Source organism: Kogia breviceps, chromosome 2 (genome assembly GCF_026419965.1).
Source record: "Kogia breviceps isolate mKogBre1 chromosome 2, mKogBre1 haplotype 1, whole genome shotgun sequence".
NCBI classification, from domain to species: Eukaryota; Metazoa; Chordata; class Mammalia; order Artiodactyla; family Physeteridae; genus Kogia; species Kogia breviceps.
Window position 1 is genome coordinate 34,018,922 of NC_081311.1, and position 22,173 is coordinate 34,041,094.

At 42.4% G+C, this 22,173-nt stretch overlaps 1 protein-coding gene across 2 annotated transcripts in view; it reads left to right on the top strand.

Moving 5' to 3' along the window:
• MYOF (myoferlin) overlaps window positions 1-22,173 on the top strand; it is a 157,871-nt gene that overhangs the window by 92,719 nt on the left and 42,979 nt on the right. For both annotated transcript variants that reach the window (XM_059055428.2, XM_059055429.2), the window contains exons 23-32: window positions 1,969-2,161; window positions 3,322-3,477; window positions 6,884-7,015; window positions 9,845-10,008; window positions 12,591-12,705; window positions 14,191-14,296; window positions 16,008-16,153; window positions 18,083-18,256; window positions 19,326-19,434; window positions 20,744-20,821. In XM_059055428.2, coding sequence (XP_058911411.1) covers window positions 1,969-2,161; window positions 3,322-3,477; window positions 6,884-7,015; window positions 9,845-10,008; window positions 12,591-12,705; window positions 14,191-14,296; window positions 16,008-16,153; window positions 18,083-18,256; window positions 19,326-19,434; window positions 20,744-20,821 — 1,373 coding nt within the window. The remainder of the gene's footprint in view (window positions 1-1,968; window positions 2,162-3,321; window positions 3,478-6,883; window positions 7,016-9,844; window positions 10,009-12,590; window positions 12,706-14,190; window positions 14,297-16,007; window positions 16,154-18,082; window positions 18,257-19,325; window positions 19,435-20,743; window positions 20,822-22,173) is intronic.

A 22,173-nucleotide genomic window follows, 5' to 3' on the forward strand; every position in this document is an offset into this window, starting at 1 on the left:
GGTCAGGGAAGTTCCAAAAGAAAACCATAGTCAATACTTCTAACCAGCAGCAGGAACCAGGGCTGTCCAGCAGCCCCTACCCCCGACCCCAAGCTCCTAACCCAAAGTCTCCCAGTCTTCTTGTGCCCTCTAGTGGTTTAGCTAGGTAACTGTCATGCAGCTGAGATCAAAGTATTGCTGGGTGCTTGTTTGAATTCAGAGAATTTATATCTGGGTCCTAAGAGGTCATCTCTTCCAGTCCCCTTATTTTATAGATGAGAAAACAGAGGTCCAAGGAGGTGAAATGACCCATCTGAGGCCCAAAGTTGGGTTTATTCGCATAACTTCTTTTCCTGCTATGTGTTTCCCCGCCATCAGCATCTATGTGTTGAAGGTCTTATGTGTGACCTCTGAGCTAGCAGCTTCTGTCTATATTTTTGCCTCAAAGAATCACTTCAGGGACTTAACATTTCCAATGCATTGCCATAATTACCAATGCAACCAAACAAAAACATTTGGTAATACTTTTCATGTAGAAAATGCCTGTGAATTTTAAAAGATATCTATTTATACTGTTTTTGAATAATTGATTTTTGAAGAATCCAATTGGGCACTTTTTAATTTTAGGAAATTTGTGTTTAAGGGAAGTCATTTAGAATTTCCTTCATTTAAGAAGCTGGGTAAGGTTCTTCCCTGGTGGTCCAGTGGGTAAGACTCCTTGCTCCCAATGCAAGGGGCCCGGGTTTGATCCCTGGTCGGGGAACTAGATCCCGCATGCATGCCACAACTAAGAGTCCGCATGCAGCAACTAAGAAGTCCATATGCCACAACTAAGAAATCCACATGGCGCCACTAAGAGTCTGCATGCCGTGACTAAGAAGTCCGCATGCTGCGACTAAAAAGATCCTGCATGCCGCAGCGAAGATCCCGAGTGCCGCAACTAAGACCTGGTTGGCCAAATAAATAAATAAATAAATTTTTTAATTTTAAAAGCCGGGTAAAATTCTAACCAATGAAAATTCTAGGTAGAGACAATGTGAGCAGAATTTCCTGGAATAGGTGACATCCTCACCATGTGACCCCATCAGCAGCCCTTGTGAGAGGGGGGCCCTGGCAGAAAAAGTCTAATCCTGGCTCCAGCTCAGCTGTTCTAGTGGGAGCTTGACCTACACAAGTGGTTCTTAACGTTTTTGGGAGGCAATGGACCTCTCTGAGTACCTGATGAGATGATGGCAACATCATTTAGACTTTACTATGCAATAGGCATTGCTCTATTCATTTACTTCTCACCACAACCCTAAAAGGTAGTTATTATTTTCCCACATTTGAAGATAGGAAAACAAGAGATTAAGTAATTGGTCAAGATCGCAGAACTAGTAAATGGTGGAATTAGGATTTTTACCCAGATAGTCAGCTCCAAAGCCTGTGTTCTTCATCATGATGTCATCTTCATCATGATGTCGTCTTCATCATGATGTCACACTGCATGTCAACACAGACAAACACTTTCCTTTATAAGTTCCAGGGATTCACAGACCTCCAGAGGCCCACCCGCAGACTACCTAGAGGTGCATGGGCCCTAGATTAAGAAGCCTTCCGCTAAGTGGTCTCTAATGTCCATTCTTCTCCTTCATTTTGTGTCTGTACAGTGATCATAGGAAGCAAAAGAAGGCAAGGCCAGTTCCTCCCAACTGCTGCCACTGTTTCCATCTTCTTCCCAGTGACTCCACGGGCCTTGGGTCAAACCCAAGGAATTGCTTTGGAATTTTCATCCCCCTGCATTCCCTACGAGAGTTAGGAGAGTCTGTCTGGCAGGTCAGCCCTTAAAGCCACATACACTCACCTTCAGCTTAAACCTGGTCACACTTTGTGGAGTCTATTAGGAAATTGCTGTGGTTTGTGTGATGGAAACCAACCGTAAACGAACTTGACAGTCCTGAAGCCTAGCAAGCTCTTCTGCCTATTCTCTGGTTCTTTTTCCTTTTTAAGATACACATTGCCTCTCATGGAAGGAAAACCTAATGTCACAGTTCTTGACACTCACATCCAAAAGCTGCGATCCAGAGCTCTCTCCCAGATACACGAGGCAGCTGTGAGGATGAGGTCTGAGGCCACAGAGGTGAAGTCCACGTTGTCAGAAATCGAGGACTGGCTCGATAAATTAATGCAGCTGACTGAAGAGGTAAGGCTTTTAAACTACACTTGACATGGAGGAGGGATTCTGTAGAAGGGATAGAGATGGTAGTAGGAAAATCTAGCGCATTATCTTGTATACTGAGCAGATCTAAAGCATGATGAAATCGAGGCATTACTGGGCTGAGGTGCTAATGGATGCATCATTGAGGTCAGGGCAGAAGAAGAATTTTGAGTTGGTTGTCCTAGAAAAGTCTTCATAGTGGACAAATCATTACCAGTGTCATGGTACAATCAGAATATTTCAATTAGAGTGATAGAGTAGCAGATCTGTGTAGTACCTTTGTTTGGGATTGGGAAGACCTGGCTTTGATTCCCAGATCTACCATGTTTAACCTTGGGCAAGGTACTCGACCTCTCTAAGCCTCAGTTCTCCATATAGTAAATGGAGATTTACTATATGGATTTACTATTGCTTTATGAAGATTAAAGAAGGTGAAGAGCGTAAAGGCCTTAGCACAGTGTGGGGCTCACAGTGAGTGCTGGATAACTGTTGGCTGCCATTGACCTCTGTGGGTTGGAAGAACAAGGGAGTAGAAGACCCTTCCTACTGACCTTCAAAGGTGGGGGGTGGAGGGTGGGTAGTAATATATTTGTGGATAGAAATACATTTGAAAAACTCATGTGATTACAGGAAATTTTTATTTTTTACTTTAGGCTTTGGTACTTTCAAAGTTTTATTTATAGTGAACTTATATCACCTTTATAATCAGAAAAAAAGAGGTTTAAAAAAACTAAGTTAATATTTCATATTTGGAAAATATCAAATTGTGAGGTAGAGATGCTCTATGTCCTATGAAATACATGAAGCCTGTAACCCCTTGACTGTTGTCTATGGCTTTCTTCAATGATGGGAGAGATTAAAGGGGGTATTTTCCAAAACTCCTCTCAGAGCTCTGTAGATAGGGCCTTTGGCAGGTGAAGCTCCTCTTCTGCTTCCCTCTTTTCCCTTTGTCCAGTCACAGGCTGCCTTCCAGCCCTGCAAGCCGTGGTCCTGGAAGATGTGAGAGTCAGGAATTTGGGCAGAGCCCTAACCACAGTGTTTCTTTGCTAAATGGAGCCCTGAGGGTCCAGCCTGCAGGATCTGTGGTGTCTCTGCTTTAGACTAACTATAGCTTTGCTTCCTTTTCCATCCACTCACGTGACCAGCCTCAGAACAGCATGCCTGACATCATCATCTGGATGATCCGGGGAGAGAAAAGATTGGCCTATGCACGCATTCCCGCGCATCAGGTTTTATACTCCACCAGCGGTGACAACGCATCTGGGAAATACTGTGGGAAAACCCAAACCATCTTTCTGAAGGTATGGCTTCGTCACTGTGTAATGTGAAATACTTAAGTGCAAAACCCATATTCCCAAGAAGGGCTGATTTATATTATTTGCCAGTCATTGAATGGCTAGGGCAATTGTGATCCATTTCAGCCTATTCTGGCATTTCCTCTAGGGTGGTAATTCCCAGAGTGGCCTGAGGTCTGCTGGCTTCAAACAAGGACACTTCCATAGAGCTCTCTGTGACACTAATCTTAATATGGCATTGTGAATGCTTTGCTTTCTGGAATGATTTTCCACTTACTTCTAATGTCTCGTATGAAGCAATGCCTCTCTTCCTTTCTAGTGAGCGTTTGGAAAGCAGAAAAAAAAAGGAAGGTAATATAGATAGTCCATGGAATCTATACCCTAGCCAAATGGGTCCTCAAATTGAAAAATTTTGAGAATTACTATTTTAGGGCCAGGGTTCTGAACATTTTTTGGAGTCATAGACTCCTTTAAGAGCCTGATGAAAGCTACTGGCCCTCTCTTCCAAAAGAATGCACATCTCCGATGCATCCAATATTTTGCATCCAATTCAGGGGCTTCGTAGAACCCATAAATCCATCCCAGGACCGTGGATTAAGAACTTCTCTTATGTGCCTAAGGAGAACCAGAGGAGGGCCTGGGGATGGAAACAAAGAGATCCAAATAGTTGCCAGATGCAAGTTTTACATCCCTCTCCCTGCCAGACTCCAACCGAGTTCCTTAGAATTTCAGGGAGAGGAAAAAAATTCAAAAGGAGAAAAAGCAGTCAGGGTAGAGTGTTCTCTTAAAACAGGGACATATTTTGCTCTTTAATCAAGAGGGTGAAAATAGAACCAGAATGATTATCTTCTTTCAAGTGTCTCTTGGTGGAATAAATTTTACTTAAGATAGAACCACAATTATAATTGACCTCAGCAGTGCGTGGAAGCAAACTAATTAATAAATAAAACTTCACAGGGGGTGGGAGAGCTCTGTAGATAGGGCCTTTGGCAGGTGAAGCTTCCCTTCTGCTTCCCTCTTTTCCCTTTGGCTGGTCACAGGCTGCCTCCCAGCCCTGCAAGCTGTGGTCCTGGAAGATGGGAGTGTCAGGAATTTGGGCAGAGCCCTAACCACTGTGTTTCTTTGCTAAATGCATCCCTGAGGGTCCAGCCTGCAGTGGTATTCTCTGCATTAGGTTTCCGAACTCAGTGGATAAACAGCAAAATGCTTTTAAGAGATATATTAATTGATTTTGTTAATACTCATTATCCAGTTTAGGGAGTTATTTAATTCAGTGGGTTTTTTGTTGGTCTTAGGGCCCCTTTCACTCTTAAAAAAGTCATTGGAGACCCCAGAGAGCATTTGTGTATGTGGGTTACATCTATCAACATTTATTGTAATAGAAATTAAAACTGACATTCAAAAGTATTTATTAATATATTTAAAAATAAACAATAATAAATCCATTATAGGTTAACATAAACTATGTATTTTTATAAAATATAACTATTTCCTTTTAAAAATCAGAGAGCAGAGTGATACCGTTTTGCATTTTTGCAAACCTGGCTTCACAGAAATATAACTGGATTCTCAAAACTGCTTCTACGTTTTGTCCGATGGACTAAGTTGCTTGGTTGAAGTATGTGAAGAGAATCTGGCCTCACACAAATATGTATTTGGAAAAGGGAGGAGTATTTTAATAACTTTTTCAGATAATTATGGGTACTCATCTTTGATACAATACCAAACTCAAGTGGTAGCTTTTTTTTTTTTTTTTTTTTTTGTGGTACGCGGGCCTCTCACTGTTGTGGCCTCTCCCATTGTGGAGCGCAGGCTCCAGACGCACAGGCTCAGCGGCCATGGCTCACGGGCCCAGCCGCTCTGCGGCATGTGGGATCTTCCCGGACCGGGGCACGAACCCGTGTTCCCTGCATCAGCAGGCGGATTCTCAACCACTGCGCCACCAGGGAAGCCCTCAAGTGGTAGCTTTTAAAAGGTTATTTGCAGTGTGGAATCTGACCTATATCAGTGAACTTTTCATTCTCTGCTACCTTAAAATCCATTGGTCTGTCTTGTACTTTGAATGGCTCTTTTAGCCATGCATGATTTTGTAACATTAAGGATTCATTTGGAAAATATTGATTCACTGAGTTATGCAAATCTTCCTAATGTTGACACATTTCATCATACAGTATTTTTTTAAATCACATTCATTGGGACTTCCCTGGTGGCACAGTGGTTAAGAATCCGCTTGCCAATTCAGGGGACATGGGTTCGAGGCCTGGTCCGGGAAGATCCCACATACCACAGAGCAACTAAGCCCGTGTGCCACAACTACTGAGCCTGTGCTCTAGAGCCTGTGAGTCACAAATACTGAGCCTGCATGCCACAACTACTGAAACCCACATGCCTAGAGCCTCTGCTCCGCAACAAGAGAAGCCACCGCAATGAGAAGCCTGTGCACCGCAATAGAGTAGCCCCCGCTCCCTGCAACTAGAGAAAAGCCCGCTCGCAGCAACAAAGACCCGAAGCAGCCAAAAATAAATAAATTAAATAAATAAATAAAAAGAAAAAAAAATCACATTCATTGATATCACTTATAAGAAAAGCCCTTATGTATTGGGATGCTATCAAGCTCACCCACTGAGACAGAAACAAATTTTCCAAAATTCTAATTTTAACTTGAAACCTCGAATTTTATCATTGCAACAAAATACAGTCACCTATTATCCTTGAAATGACAGGCTCACTTTGTTTATTTTCAAGAAAATGTCTGCCCCATATAAGTATGAATAACCATATTTGTCAGCCAATCACTTTCAGGAAGAAAAGGTATTCTATTTAAAAAAAAAAAAAGGCTAGTTCAGTTCACAGCTCAATTGCATAAGTTTTTTTCTCAGAACATACACTACTATGCAGCAGAATTTCATCACACATAATATTAAAAAGACATGTATTCAGGGATAATGATTTAGGATTAGCCATTTTTACTGCTTTTTCAAAGTAATTAATAAGCAAAACTGGCATTTTGTTTTCTTCACTGAGAGTGGTGATGAGAACTATTACTACCAGTGCAGTTCGGTGTTACTGTCTTGATTCCTGCTACAGTGCTTGGAGTTTTATCCACCATTGCTTTTGCACCATCAGTGCAAATGTCAACACAGTGAAAAAAATGAGTAACATCCTAGTATTATTAGGAAAATAGTTTTGACCTTGTGAGTCTCCTGAAAAGGTCTCAGGGACACCCAGGTGTTCCTGCTTTACTTGTTATTTTAATCTTTGCAGAAGGGTCATTTGGAAATATTTTAACTGCACAAATGAAATTAGTCTGCTGAAAACAATGATTAGATGTTCAGTCTACTTTTGTTTTGAGCTTAATGCACAACCTGTACTGTGCCCAGTGTAACGGGTCATGTTATTGTGCATCTCACAGTACCCACAGGAAAAAAACAATGGACCGAAGGTGCCTGTGGAGTTGCGTGTGAACATCTGGCTGGGCTTAAGTGCTGTTGAGAAGAAGTTCAATAGCTTCACGGAAGGAACATTCACCGTCTTTGCTGAAATGGTACATTTAATGACATCACTCTTTTCCTCTTTGTGTGGGAGTACTTTACTCTTCATCCTAAGGGAAAATATTCAGATGTCAAACCAGCCACCACCATAATCGCTACCTAAAACCCCACATTCAAGGGCCCTTAACTAAGGGGGTAGGGAAAGATTGACTGGAGGTCTACATTGGGACACCCCAGAGTGATTCACACACATGAGCAACCCAGGAGTGAGGACGCTTGAGAGGTGCCGATCTTGAGAAGCCTGCTTGGGGTCTGGAGTGGTTTTTTTTTTTCATTGAAAATATAGTTGATACAGCAAAGTGTCTGGAGTCTTTAAACCACAGAAGACTCAATCCTCAGCTGGGGAAGCCCCAGAGGGGTTTGCCCAAGGGCAAAGGAAATGCTGCCTGGATACTTGAAAAACAATAGAGATAATTTGTAAATCCTTCACTGAGTTAAAAATCCATTTTAGCTAATTAGAAATCTCATTAGAGTTAAACCAATGAAAATAATTTTCACAAACTTTTCCAGCTAGAAGTGGTGTTAGTTGGATTTTTTTTTTTTTTTTTTTTTTTTACTGAAAGTACTTATTGTGGTAAATTTATTAGATATATTCAGTGGGTCTCTTCTGACAATTTTCAGATGAGCTCCATTCTTTTACAGATAGGCCTTCATGCTCAAATAACTGGGGAGAAGACTATCTTCATTCTAGCTAATTTGTAATTGTGTTTCTGCTGTCACTATGCCTGACCACTGGTTTAGGATTGTGGTTCTGATGTGCTTGCTAGGCAAGAAAACCCATGGCCATCTTTTAGTTTTGCTTTTTAAAATTTAACAGTGCCTGGCACATAGTAGGCTCCTATAAGTATTTATTAAATCAATAAATGGTGACAGAATTCATCTATCCATCCATCCACCCATCCAAGCTTTTAGGGAGTGGTGGCTTTAGGTCGGGCACAGAGGCAGAGGCTGAAGATGATGAAGCAGCCAAGCCCTGTCCTCAAGGATCTCAAAATCTATCACAGTAATAAAACTGAGTGTCTTGTTCAAAAGAATCCCACCCCGAGGATGGTGATTCTGTAGCTGAGTTAGGGATTAGCACCTGCAATGTGGGTGGATACAGGGCATTGCGGTCCACTTTGAGAAGCAGTGAAACCCATGGGAAACACACACAAAGTCCTTAGGATGCAAGCTTTGAAGTGCGTCTGGAGAGAAATAGAGGGTGGGCTGGAGGCCTCGGGGGAGGCCCTGAATCACAGACGTTGACCGTCAGTCATCTGGGCGGTGTGGAGGGGGCATCAGAGCACATGTGGGAGGGGCTTGCTCCTGCCCTCCTGTGGGATTTCTCAGCATCCACCTGCCCTACAGCTCTGTGGCTGGGGCCCAGAGAAGCTAGCACTGAGCAAGGAGCAACCCTTCCTCTGTTTCCCATTTCCAGATCCTTCCTTGCATAGAGTGAACTCTAGTTTCAACAGGTGTAGAGATGATCCACCCATTTTAGTTGTTTTGTGTGACTCTAGTTTCTCCAAATTCTAACAGCCTCTGAGTATCAGAAGGGGCACATTAATGACAGTAATGGAAATTCCACTGGTTCTTGCCTTCCTGGGCTAATACCAGCCCTCAGTTCTCTGGAAAAATCCCCCCCCCCCCCCCGCCGCCAACTTCTAGAGGTCTCACTAGTGCTGTCTTAGATACTGCTCTGAGCTTTAGGCACAAGGGACTGTGAGACTTGGGGGCACATGCATGGCTTCTTTGGTTTCCAAGTGACAAGGGCACAGAGTGGAGGAGCAGTTCCTGCCACTTCTGCTTGGAAGCCAGCATGGCTGTAGTATAATCCAGGTGAGGACCTTGGCATGGACAAGAGGGCAGCAGCAGCAATGGAGATGGGAGCCTCGTGTGGCTTTGAAGCCTTTAACTAGCAGCTGTGGGGCGGGACCATTAGCACACTTGAAGCACCTCAGAGACTTCCTGTGTCCTCATCAGGCCCCTGCCCAAACTTCTTCCATCATCCTTCAGCCAAAAACTCCCCTGCTGCTTATGCAAATCGTCTTCTCAGTGAGCTCATCAGCAGACAAAGATATCAGCTTGGACCGAGACAGAGACTCTCACCACTGGCAAATCTCAACCCTCTTTATGGTTGACATAGTGAAAAACAGACCACTGTAGATTTTATAAATTCTATCTTAGAAAGGAATGCCCGGTAAACCTGGGTCTGCCATTGCCACAAAACCTGCTTCCAGAAAGGTCTTGGTCTACTCACCATACTCCAGAGGGGATGAAGGCTCAGAATTTTTAGGCCACATAAAAGCTGGGTGCTGAAGGACCTTCATGTTTCAGATGGGTTCTTTGTGCTGCCCAGGAAATGTACCATTAATTATAATATTGTTTCTGTGGAAATGTGCCCAAGTTCTCAGCAGCAGACTTATAAATAAAGTTTTAGAAGACTACATGTTCATAAATTGAGGACTTTTGTAGGCATCTAAAAGTTTAGGTTTGGAGCACTATTTGGAGCCATTGAAAATAATGGTAGAAACAACTAGCATGATATATCAATGTTTACAAAGCACTTTCACAATCATTTGTACATTTGAACTTCAGAACAACTCTATGAGAAAGGTAGTATTATCCTCAGTTTACAGATGAGAACACTGAGTCTTAGACAGATGAATGATTTACCGAAGTTGCATAATCAGCAACAGTGCAACTTAGGTCCATACCTTCTGAATATAAAGCTTTTTCACTTTTCATCATTGTTTAGCCTAGGTCCTCGATGGACTTGAAAATTTATGTGTTGGCTTTATTTCTTGCTCCCTGGTGATGTTTCTCCAATTTCTTTTTAATAGTATGAAAATCAAGCTTTTATGTTTGGAAAATGGGGCACTTCTGGATTAGTGGGTCGTCATAAATTTTCTGATGTCACAGGAAAAATAAAACTCAAGAGGGAATTCTTTTTGCCTCCAAAAGGCTGGCAGTGGGAAGGAGACTGGATAGTTGATCCTGAAAAAAGGTAAGTTTTTCATTTTCTAAGAAAAAAGGATGGTAATGAAGTCTTTCCTTAGAAATTGCTAAGTGAATCTTCTCCATTGTCATTCTTTTTTTTTTTTTTTTTTTTTTTTTTTGTGGTACGTGGGCCTCTCACTACTGTGGTGTCTCCCATTGCGGAGCACAGGCTCAGGACACACAGGCTCAGCGGCCGTGGCTCACGGCCCCAGCCGCTCTGAGGCATGTGGGATCTTCCCGGACCGGGGCACGAACCCGCGTCCCCCGCGTTGGCAGGTGGACTCTCAACCACTGCACCACCAGGGAAGCCCTCTATCATCATTCTTGATCCTATTTACATAACACCCACTGAGCAGAACTAAGTCCACAGAAACTCACAGAAACTTGAAAGATGTTGTCAATGTCCCATAATAAAACAAAGAAGTATAAACAGCACCTGGTACTAACATTACTGAGAACTTATTACATGTGAATGTGTGAAGCAATGGGCTAAACACATGCATCATCTTACTGAATGTGGATTGCAATCCTACAAGATAGGTAGTGTCAAAAATCATGAAGAGTCTGAGATTTTTATCCTACTTGCAAGCTAGCAAGGTCACCTGCCACAGTATCATGGATGTTGGCAGGAGACACAAGACTCCTAAAGCAGAGACAAAGGACTCTATTGCCCACAGCAAATAGTAGTACCGGAATATCAACATTTGCTCCTGTTCTCCAAGCCCCAATTCCCACAGGGCGACAAAAAGAGGGCCAGGTGACCCTTGCACATGAAGTGGATTGTATAATAGGAAAAGAAACCTGAGCTTAGGGCACCTGAATCCTTTATAATGGGTAGGTAGTAAGCATGCTGGCCCTTTGCTCTGGAGAGAAACACTATGTCTTCCGAGGTTGTTCCTCATATAAACATCCTGGAGAAGATAGTCTGTAACAAAGGTCATGGAGCCTGTGTTTAGACTCACAAAGAATTATCTCCCAACAAAAAACAGTATTATCTCCACTTTACAGATGAAACTGAGACCTAGAGGGATTAAGTCACTTGTCCAAAGGCACATAGACTGTGGGTGAGTGGTGTAGACAGGGCTAGAACCCAAATCCAGCCTGGGCACCAAAACCAGCTCTCAACTGTTATGCTGGAATGTCTGCAGGAAACAGTAGAGGGCATAGTTCAAGTGGATGAATTGTATGTGAATTATATGTCAAAGGCTATTATTAAACAGGAAGAAAGAAACCGTACAGGGGGGCAAGCATGTGTCCCCTGGAGTCTGGAGGAAACCAAAGCCTGGTTTCTACGTGTTGCCAAAAGCACTGGAACCAGAATGCCCTCTTTTCTTCAGCTCAGGACAGTGTACTTGTGTTTGGAGGAAACAAGCTTGTGAAGTTGGATTTTAAGACCTTAAACTAGAGTTTGCTCTCTCTGTCCACATTTGTTTCCCATAATGACACAGGATTAGGGCAGGAGGGAAAGAAGTGTGCTGGGTCTGGTCTGTTAAGACCCAGTGTCTGCACGTGATTGCTTTTAACCCATGACAACTTGCTTTGGATGGAGTTGGGGTTGCTGGTGAGGGGAAGGGAAATGGGGTTAGAATTGGAAAGAAGGAAGGAAGGTTAGTGAGGACAGGGAAAGGCCAGGGGAATTGGGACTGGAAAAGCAGGTCAGAGCCTGTCGGAGCTGGATGGGACCCCAGAGGTGGCAGCCAGTTCTGTTCTCCTTCTCTGGGGCCCAGAGGAGTGATGGACAAGCCCCGTTGATACAAAGGGCGGGAACTTTCTGTTTTCTGATTTCTTTCCAGTGCTTGATTCTAGGGGAGGATACAGCAGGGGAAAGATGTAGAGACAGTAAAAGGAAAAAAGAAACCTCACTTGAGTGGATACCTGGCAGAAGACTTAAGTCAAAGTTGGAACCTCTGTACTTGTTTCTCTGGGTTGTCAAAATAGTTCCAAATCCAAGAGGAAAATTGGCATGGCAGGGAGTCAGTATGGATTTCTCAAGTGCCCAAATGGACTCTGGAGTCTTAAATGACCTGGTTTGGCTGTCATCCCTACCTAGGAACTATCCAGAAAATGTAAACTCCTCCCTTCAGTTTGTGTTACGTAGACCAAGCAAGCCATGAGTAAAAGTTTCCACACTAGGCCCCAGGAGACGGTCTCCATTCCATTTTTTAAAATAGGTGGAAAGAGGCAAGATGACTCTTTATTCATTTGAACTGTTAGCCAAGAGTCTTGCTGAGAAAATGCTGAATGGCCCTGACCTGACACAGAAACAGAAGCCTGGTCCCTAGAGGAGGCTGCCCACAATGCTGTTTGCCCAGTTCCCCACCCTAATTACTGGGCAGGAGCAACTCTAATTTGAGAAGCTCTCTGTAATTTAGGGCTCGTTGTTCCAGCGGCCCCTCTTCAAAGGAATGTCAAAAGCTATTAGTACAAAGAAGAGTTTGGAGTGGAGAACCCAACGCGGGTAGGGCGAGGAGGGAACGGGGGCCACCCCCTGGGTGTAGATGTCTCCCCGCCATTGGAAATAGATGGGGTGGTCGGTCACCACCTTTGGTAATGTTTCTCCTTTGGTAACGCGACCCTCCTGTCCCTCAGCTTGCTGACCGAGGCGGATGCGGGTCACACAGAGTTCACAGATGAAGTGTATCAGAACGAGAGTCGCTACCCCCGGGGCGAGTGGAAGCCAGCAGAGGACACCTACACGGATGCGGTGAGCGCAGCTCCCGGGGATAAGCCCTCCTGCGTGAGCTCAGAGAAACCATCGCTGGATGACCAACCACAAGGAGGGGCTGCCCGGTCTCTTCTGCTGTATCTCATGTCATAAAGCCTTCCCTTTATAACTGGAGCCTCCAAAGCGCATCTGTAATTAATTCCTATAGGAAAGACATGGGGCCTATTTAACTAGATGTTGGTACATGGTAAAGTCTGGGTTGTGAAATTTTTTTTACTATATTTATTATGGAACTAGTTTTTAAAATCATAACAAAATTGAATGCTCATGTCTTTAGAATAGTCAAACAGCATAAAAGGAAATGAAAAGTAATTCTTCTCCCTGATCCATATCCCACCCCCACCCCCGGAGATAACCATTGAACCACTGATAGCAGTTTTCTGTTCCTATACAAATATATAACTTCTTTTTTCCCCACCTGAATAGAATTGTGTTGTATGCACAGTTCTGCAACTTGTATTTTTCACATAATATATCTTGGACATCTTTTGATATCAATACATATAGATCTATGAACCATTGAAAAAATTCCTACAGTGTTTTATTATATGTACCCCTCTATAATTTATTTAACTAATCCTCTCCTTGTGGATATTTAGGGGTTTTCCCCCCAGTCTTTGTTTTTTATAAACAATATGACAATGAACATCTTTATACATACATTCTTATTCACTTATGAAAGTTTGTCTGTAGGAGAGGCACCTGTTGGCTTGGTCAAGGTTTCAATGCATATAAAATTTTGACAAATATTGGCAAATTACTTTCAAAGAGGTTGTACAAACTTATATTTCTAGCAATAGCATAGGGGGCTGTTTTTCTAGACACTCACCCTCCCACTTTAACATCTTTGTCAGTACATGAATAGATGGTATCCTGTTGTTATTTCAATTTTCACACTCTTAAAGTGAAGCTAGTTTTCTATGTTTACAGACCTCCTTTATTTCCTTTACTATGAACTATTTTCATAACTCTATCAGTTTTAGTGCAGAACTTAAGTCAATATTTCACGTAGACTTTGCTCAGTCTTACGTGATTAGCATCTACAACCTCCTGTAGCATTACCCCATTCTTGAAAACATGTGGTTTTCATGCTTTATCCATCTCTGATGGGTTCTCTACAATATAACCCCTCATAAAGAGTTGCGTCATTTCATAATATTAAGTTGAACCATATGATGTTGCTGATATTTGATCATTTTTTGACCTACAAAAACGATTTCCCATGGTTTAACATAACATATTCCCTAATAGTGGAAGCAGAAACTATTCTTTAAAAATCTAGTTATTGTTTAGCAATTGTGTGTAAATACAGATTATGGCTTTTTCTGAGAAAGATTGATGTGTATGATGGTATTGAAATGAGTGAGTCTGTAGTTAAGTGTGAGGAATTCTTTCCCACCTTTGCATCTTATTTAACACACTATGGCTTCTTTCTCTTCTGTTTTTTTTTTTTTTTTTTTTTAGAATGGTGAGAAAGCAGTATCACCCAGCGAGCTCACTTGCCCTCCAGGTTGGGAATGGGAAGATGATGCATGGGTCTATGACATTAATCGTGCAGTGGATGAGAAAGGTAACATTTCAGACCTATTACCTGACCAGGGGCTCTCCAGCAATGCCTTGGTTAAAGTCAAGTTTCCTTGAGAGGGAGGAGTCTCACGCCCCTTTGTCTAAGACGACCAGGTCAAGTGGTGTTACCTGTGACTATTCAGATGCAAAATCTGAAGGGCAAGCAAGTACTTGGACAGGTACAGTGTGGGGGGCTGTCAAGAATGAACGATACAAGGTAACAGGATACCGGGTGGCTGGACTTTGAGATGCCGGGGATCCAATGAGAATTTGGGAGGGGACTGGAGTTTGGAGCTTCTGTAGTCTAACCACGGCATACCATCCTTGGGAACATCACACTCAGGGGCCCCCTAACTCAGAAAGAACTGCAAAATGCCTTAAAAGTCACCCTACTCAGCAATAATGCAGATTATTGACATAGCTTCTGGTAATATTTAATCCTTTTCTTATTTATTTATTTTGGCTGCGTTGGGTCTTCATTGCTGCACGTGGGCTTTCTCTAGTTGCTGTGAGTGGGGGCTACTCTTTGTTGCGGTGCACGGGCTTATCATTGCCGTGGCTTCTCTTGTTGTGGAGCACGGGCTCCAGGCTCAGGAGCTTCAGTAATTGTGGCTCACGGGCTCTAGAGCGCAGGCTCAGTCAGTAGTTGTGGCACATGGGCTTAGTTGCTCTGCGGCACGTGGGATCTTCCCAGACCAGGGCTCGAATTCATGTCCCCTGCATTGGCAGGCAGATTCTCAACCACTGCGCCCCCAGGGAAGTCCGATATTTTTCCTTTTCTACAGATAGTAATCTAAAGTTAAACAAACTAGAACATTTAGAATTATCAAGAGAGAATATTTGACTTTTAAATTTCTTACAAGAGGGAACAGTACACACGAAAGAACTAGCATTGATAAGGAAGGTTTCAAATTGATTATAAGTTTCTTGATGATCTTGATGCACACACCAGGCCTTTTAATAATAGTTAATGGGGCTTCCCTGGTGGCGCAGTGGTTGAGAATCCGCCTGCCGATGCAGGGGACACGGGTTCGTGCCCTGGTCCGGGAAGATCCCACATGCCGCGGAGCGGCTGGGCCCGTGAGCCATGGCCGCTAGGCCTGCACGTCCTGAGCCTGTGCTCCGCAACGGGAGAGGCTACAGCAGTGAGAGGCCCGCATACCGCAAAAAAAAAAAAAAAAAAATAGTTAATGATTTTTGAGTGCAAACTATATGCTAATCATGGTCCTAGTGCTTTGCATGCATTATTTTGATTAATTCTTTTGAAAAAGGTTTATTTTACCTTTCTTCTGGGGAAACTGGACCATCAGCAGGTTTACTAACTTGCAAGAAACTTTAAAAGTAAACAGCCCCCATGTGGTGATGCAGGGATTTGAACCCAGGCTGTTGACTACACAGGCCATGCCCGTCATCACTGTCCCCAAATGCCTCTTGCACTGTGCTTTACTCTTAGATGCACTCGATTACCATGAATGACTGGAAGTAGAAACATGGAGGAGAACCCCAGGGCCACAAAGGAAGCTTCTTGAAGAGGGATCCAGGGGAATAGGGCTGTATCCAGTTTGGCTGATCGCTGCAAAGTGATAGCAGTGGCGTTCAGTCATGACAGTGGAGAATGTTGGGGGGCAGAGAGTGACCGAATGATTCCTGGAACTTTATTTGGCAATCTGGCACGTGCATCTCTTTTGGATAACCATTCACAAACTCTGTTCCAGGCTGGGAGTATGGAATTATCATTCCTCCTGATAATAAGCCCAAATCCTGGGTTGCAGCAGAAAAAATGTATCATACTCATAGACGCCGAAGGCTGGTCCGAAAACGCAAGAAAGATTTAACACAGACCACTTCAAGTACTGCAAGGGTAAGAGGAGCAATGGGAAGGAGCTGGGGGCTCTGCCTTTCAGACCACACAGAACCATAGTTAACTGGGCTATTTCTACAGAAACCATTTGCCAGTCAAGGGCCTGATGCCCTGCTCAAGGGTTATAAAAGTGTATCCCCACCCCAAACCTGCTGATTTAGGAACTCGGGGGGTGGAGCCCAGCATTTGGTGTTTCAGTAAGTCTTCCAGGTGATTCTGAAGCAGGCTAAATAATGAGAACCACTCAAGAGGCAGTAGTAGAAACAAATTATTTTGGTAGCATAATGTAGTAGTGGCAATAGCTCAGGACTTGGAACAAGACACCTGAGGATTCAAATCCTGGCTTCATTTCCTTTCTCATCTGCAAAATGGATATAATATGCATCTAATTAGGGTATTACAGGCTTAAATGGAGTAATAATAAATTGAGTGGAAAAATAATACTCATAATAATAAGTGGTATGTTCTGTGTGCTTTTTGTGATGGTAGGTACTGAATATACATCATCTCCAATCCACAAAATCTGCATTTTTATCCTCATCTTACAGATAATGTTCACAGAGGTTAAATGGATTTACCTTAGGCCATGTGTCTAGTTAAGTGATAGAGTGTTTGAACCCAGGCTAAGGTCATTCCAAATACGACCTCTTTCTGTTCCATAAAGTGCCTGACTCATAGTAGATGTCATGAAGTGCTTTTTTATTAGATAGTGAGCTCTTTGGTACTTCTAAGGTTCCAAAGCTCAGGACCTTGTTCCTAATAAATAATGGAGTAGAATGAATGAGCTAATGAATGAATATTTGTTTTGCAATCATCCTTATCCTGTTAGGGTGAGAAGTTTCTAGAGGTACTTCACTCCCTCCTTCCACATGAGAACACTGAGGTGAAGTGGAAAGAACACTGAGCCACCAGTCAGAAGACCAGAAACATGGCCCAGTTCTATTCTACCAAAGAGTATTGTTGAGACTTAGATCATGCTCCCTTACCTGCCTTACTCCTGGCTGCATAAATATTTTGGTGTCACTAGTAATACTGCCAGAAGGTCAATTACAAGATTGTCCTTGACCTGGGTTTTCTGTTTATTCAAAGTTGAAAAAAATAACCCCTACATGGAACTCGTATTTCTGAGATCATAAATATTATTCAGTATTATTTTACATCTACTAAATCTAGTCATACTTTTAAGATATTCACATAAAATTTCCACCACTGAAATGTCAGCTACAGGAGGGCAAGGACCCTGTCTTTTTCTTCACTGCTTCCTCAGCTCTTAACCCAATTACCACACTTAGAGTTACTGAATGAATTGAAAAAAAACCCACTGAAAACTGAGATAATTATATATAGTTTTTAAGATTAAAAGTGCTATCGTCGTTAGATAGTAGTTATTACAAAAGTAATATACCCTGATTTACTTATTAGCTATAGGAGCTATTACCTTAGACAAGACAATAAACCCTAGGGAGGGTGGTATCATTTTTTTCCCTCTCTATATAAAATGGACATAATAATATTTTCCAAACTATATCATAATGGCAATGTTCTTATGAGCTAATGAAGTGAGGAAATAGAAAGCAATTTGGAAAAGAATCCATTTGCTTTACCCATTCCCTCATGCCGCCCCCAACCCCTGCTACCAAGTCTGAATAAGGTGCCCCTCCTGATGATACAGCCACCACTCATTTCATTTCATCTCATTTCACTTTACTTGCCTGCTTATCTTTCTCTATCCCTACAGTCCATCAGCTCTGCAAGGGCAGAGAGCCTGTCTATTTTGTTCTTTGTTGTATCCCTGGCTCCTAGCCCAGTACTTTGGCACAGAGTAGATTTTCAATACGTATTTGTTGATGGATCACATAATCTGCTTTATCAGTATAAGGAATATTGTTATTATGATTATTATCACTAAATGTTTTACTTCTCTTTTAGGCCATGGACGAATTTAAAGACCAGGAGGGCTGGGAATACGCTTCTTTAATTGGCTGGAAATTTCACTGGAAACAGCGTAGTTCAGATACCTTTCGCCGCAGATGCTGGAGGAGAAAAATGGCTCCTTCGGAGACGCATGGTGCAGCTGCCATCTTTAAACTTGAAGGTGCCCTTGTAAGTAATAAATAGCCAAAATTCAAGTCATATTCGCAGAGGGAAAATACATGACTGTTGGATATTAATACCATTGACTCCAATACTGTAAGACTGCACATAACTTGGGAGAAAGCTGCACATCCTTGGTGCTCAATAATTTTTGTAGAATGAATAGACCATTCATATATGAAAGGTTCTAAGAAGCACGTTTAATATTGTTTCATCTAGCCTTTTCCAAGTATATCTGTTCCAAAACCTTTGCTTCAGGTGACATCCGTTAACATCCCTTTGGATCATACTTTGGAAACTACAACTGTTCAACAAACAAAGAAAGTTAAATATGCAGATGTGAGGGGAAGGAAAACAGAAGGATGCTTACAGAATTGGAGAACAATTCATACGGAAGCACAATAAAAAGGCAGAGAAGAAAAAAGCACAAAGGTGGAAGGAGTAAATAAGAAAATGGTCATGGTTGATTTAAAACAATGTGATGGGCTTCCCTGGTGGCGCAGTGGTTGAGAGTCTGCCTGCCGATTCAGGGGACACGGGTTCGTGCCCCGGTCCGGGAGGATCCCACATGCCACGGAGCGGCTGGGCCCGTGAGCCATGGCCGCTGAGCCTGTGCGTCCGGAGCCTGTGCTCCGCAACAGGAGAGGCCACAGCAGTGAGAGGCCCGCGTACCGCAAAAAAAAACCAAAACAAAACAATGTGGTAATCAGGGACCATTTTTTAGAAATTTGTGTTTGGACACAACCTATTTTTATATTTCTACACAGTGACCCTTCTCTGTTCTTCTTCCACTGTTCTTTTCCTCCTCCCTTCCTTTTAATCCACTTATGTATCCTTTATGCTCCTCCTTTTTTTTTTCCCCTTCACGGGCAGGGTTTGGTAAACCTGGCCTTGTGGGGGAGAAGGCTGGCTTCGACTTCCTGCTCTGTCTCTGTCCTGGGCTTTATCATCTTTAAAAAAACAGAGTGATTGGATGAAGAAAATCTCTTTTAAAAGCGACCATTCCATTTGTTTGTAATTCTTACCTCTTCTTTTGTTTTTAGGCATTGTTAATTGGTTTTCCTGACTTTTATTTTAGGGTGCAGATACTGCCGAGGATGGAGATGAAAAGAGTGTAGAAAAACAGAAACCCAGTGCCACTGCTGTGTTTGGAGCAAACACTCCCATTATTTCCTGTAATTTTGACAGTAAGTTTTAAACATGTATTTGTATTTTTCACTTCTATGACGTTCATCTCAAGGAAACTCTTTGAATTCACCAAATATGATAGATAAAAATCCCTTTATGCAAATGTGACTTTCATTTTCATCACTTGATGGAGACGATTTTTTAAAATACAGTTTTCAAAGTTATATTTGCGGTAGAGGGTGGTCAAATCATTGATTTCAACATCATCTGTCTGATATGTACTCATGCTACCTATTAAGCTCCTGCAAAAGGTTATTCTAATTTGAAAAAATGTTCGAAAAGTTAAGGTTGGTTTCAATGATAACCTTCAGGAATTTTGGAAGCAGACCTACTCTGTAATAATAATAGCAAATACTCATATAAGTCTTAGCATGTGCCAGGCACTCTACATATATTAACTCATTTAATTCTTATAACTACCCTAGAAGGTAAGTACTATTACTGGTCCCAGTTTTACAGGAGGAAACCAAGTGCAGAAAGATTAAATAACTTGACCAAGATCTTATAGCTTGTAAGCACTACAGACAAGATTTGAACTCAAGTAGTCTGGTTCCCAGAATCTGTGTAATGAATCCAAATGCTCTCCTGCCTCTCAAATTATGTGTGTTTGCAGGGGCAGGGAGGGGTGGCAGCATAGTGGGGAGGGTCGTATATGCATTAATATAATAATGATAAGGAGTGTAAAGTCTTTGAAATATCAAAGAAACGTTTAGCAGATAACTGTTTCCTAGATCTGGTGCTGAAATGGTCTGGAAAGCCCTATTTCTATAACTCCTAGATACCAAGTATCATTTTAAAGGTCGGCGATGACAAGCAGTACTCTAAATCCAGGTGGTTTACACCAGGAGTATGTTCTCCTGATTGACACACTTGCATTGAGCTTCCTGTAGTACTTTTCTTTTTTTTTTTTTTTTTTTGCGGTACGCGGGCCTCTCACTGCTGTGGCCTCTCCCGTTGAGGAGCACAGGCTCTGGACACACAGGCCCAGCGGCCACGGCTCACAGGACCAGTCGCTCCACGGCATGTGGGATCCTCCTGGACCGGGGCACGAACCCATCTCCCCTGCATTGGCAGGTGGACTCCCAACCACTGCGCCACCAGGGAAGCCCTCCTGTAGTACTTTTTAAATAAGTTTCATTTTGCAGGAAACAGAACTACTTTGGGAAGAAATGTCATCACCAGTGTATATGTGTTCTTTACCGTGGGGAAATAGATTTGGGTAACCCATTTATCTGAAACATATATTATCTCCAAATAGAAATACAGTGTTCTGTTTCTTGTAAGTAACCTCCATCCTGTTCTTTTTAGGAGTCTACATTTACCATCTGCGTTGCTATATCTATCAAGCCAGAAACCTCATGGCTCTAGACAAGGATAGCTTTTCAGGTAAATGGAAAAAGTCTCCATCTCACATGTTATTACACAGCAACACAGCAGGCTAGCTTGATTCCACTTTTCATCAAGTGGATGCTTTGAGTTATTTCTCACAACAACAAAAAGCCTTTCTGTATTGAGAGTAGTTTGATATGCATGAAGTCGATTGCTCAGTCATTAGATACTTGCTGAGTATGCCGAGCACGGTTGCTGAGCGCTAGAGAAGTGTCATGGTCTTTTAACATTAATAATTATTAATTGATTAAGTGATTAAAAAAACACCTTAAGAAAAGCAGTTTCTGCTTTCTGTTTATAGCTGTGTTTTTACCCCTGGGCTCTTGGGTTAATTGGTAAGTCCTCACCTTTATATATATATTTTTTGTAGCTCTCTTAAGTTGACAAAAAGATCACCAGATCACCCATTCCCCTACTTTGGAGTCCATCTTGACCTCTGCTGCCTGCTCCCCAATTCCCAGCACCATCAAACCATGAGGCTTCATCACCCCTCACACTGACACCCCAGCTGCTTTTGTTGCCTTTGGACTGATTCTTAGAGGAAGGTTCTGGGCGCCTGCTGCTGGGGGATTTGTGCTGTTGCTAGTGGGACCATGAATAGTTCCTGGGCTCCCTGGGCTATAGGGGGAGCATTCTACTTCAGGACCTGAAGGCCATCAGAGCTTCCTTGGGGCTGCTATGGAAACAGCTCTAAGAGCAGTTATCTGACACGCCAGCATGCTTACATCAGTTGTGAGGTATGTTCCGAGCACTAATATTAACCAACATATGTGAATGGTTTCCTTTTCTCACAAATTAAAGCAGATTCAAGGTTATCTCTGTAATACACATCTCCAAAATGGTTTTTGAAGACACTTTTGAATATTCACCACCAGGGGGCACTCAATCATTGAAAGTCAAAGTTAATTTCTCGACTAAAGTTGCATAAAACTCTAAGCACATTCCTTGCGGTTTGAGATAAAAGATACATCATCAGGACAAAAGCAAGGAATCCTATTCATAAGATGCTGCAATGCTAAAAGCCAAGCACCCTTTTAGCTTATGCAAAAGCTTCAAGTTAGACAGCAGGGTATTGCTCAGACAGGTCAGCTCCCAAGCAATTGCAAAAAGGTTGGGTGAAATTATTTAGCATGGAGGAGAAATGGATCACTTCTTTTTTTTTTTTTTCTTATCTCTTTTCAGCTTTATTGAGATATAGTTGACAAATATAGTTGTAATATATTTAAAGTGTACACCGTGGTGATTTGATGTATGTACACATTGTGGAACGATTTCCACAACATTCATCGTCTCCCATATTTACCTGTTTTGTGAGTGTGTGAGAACACTTAAGTTCTACTTTCTTAGCA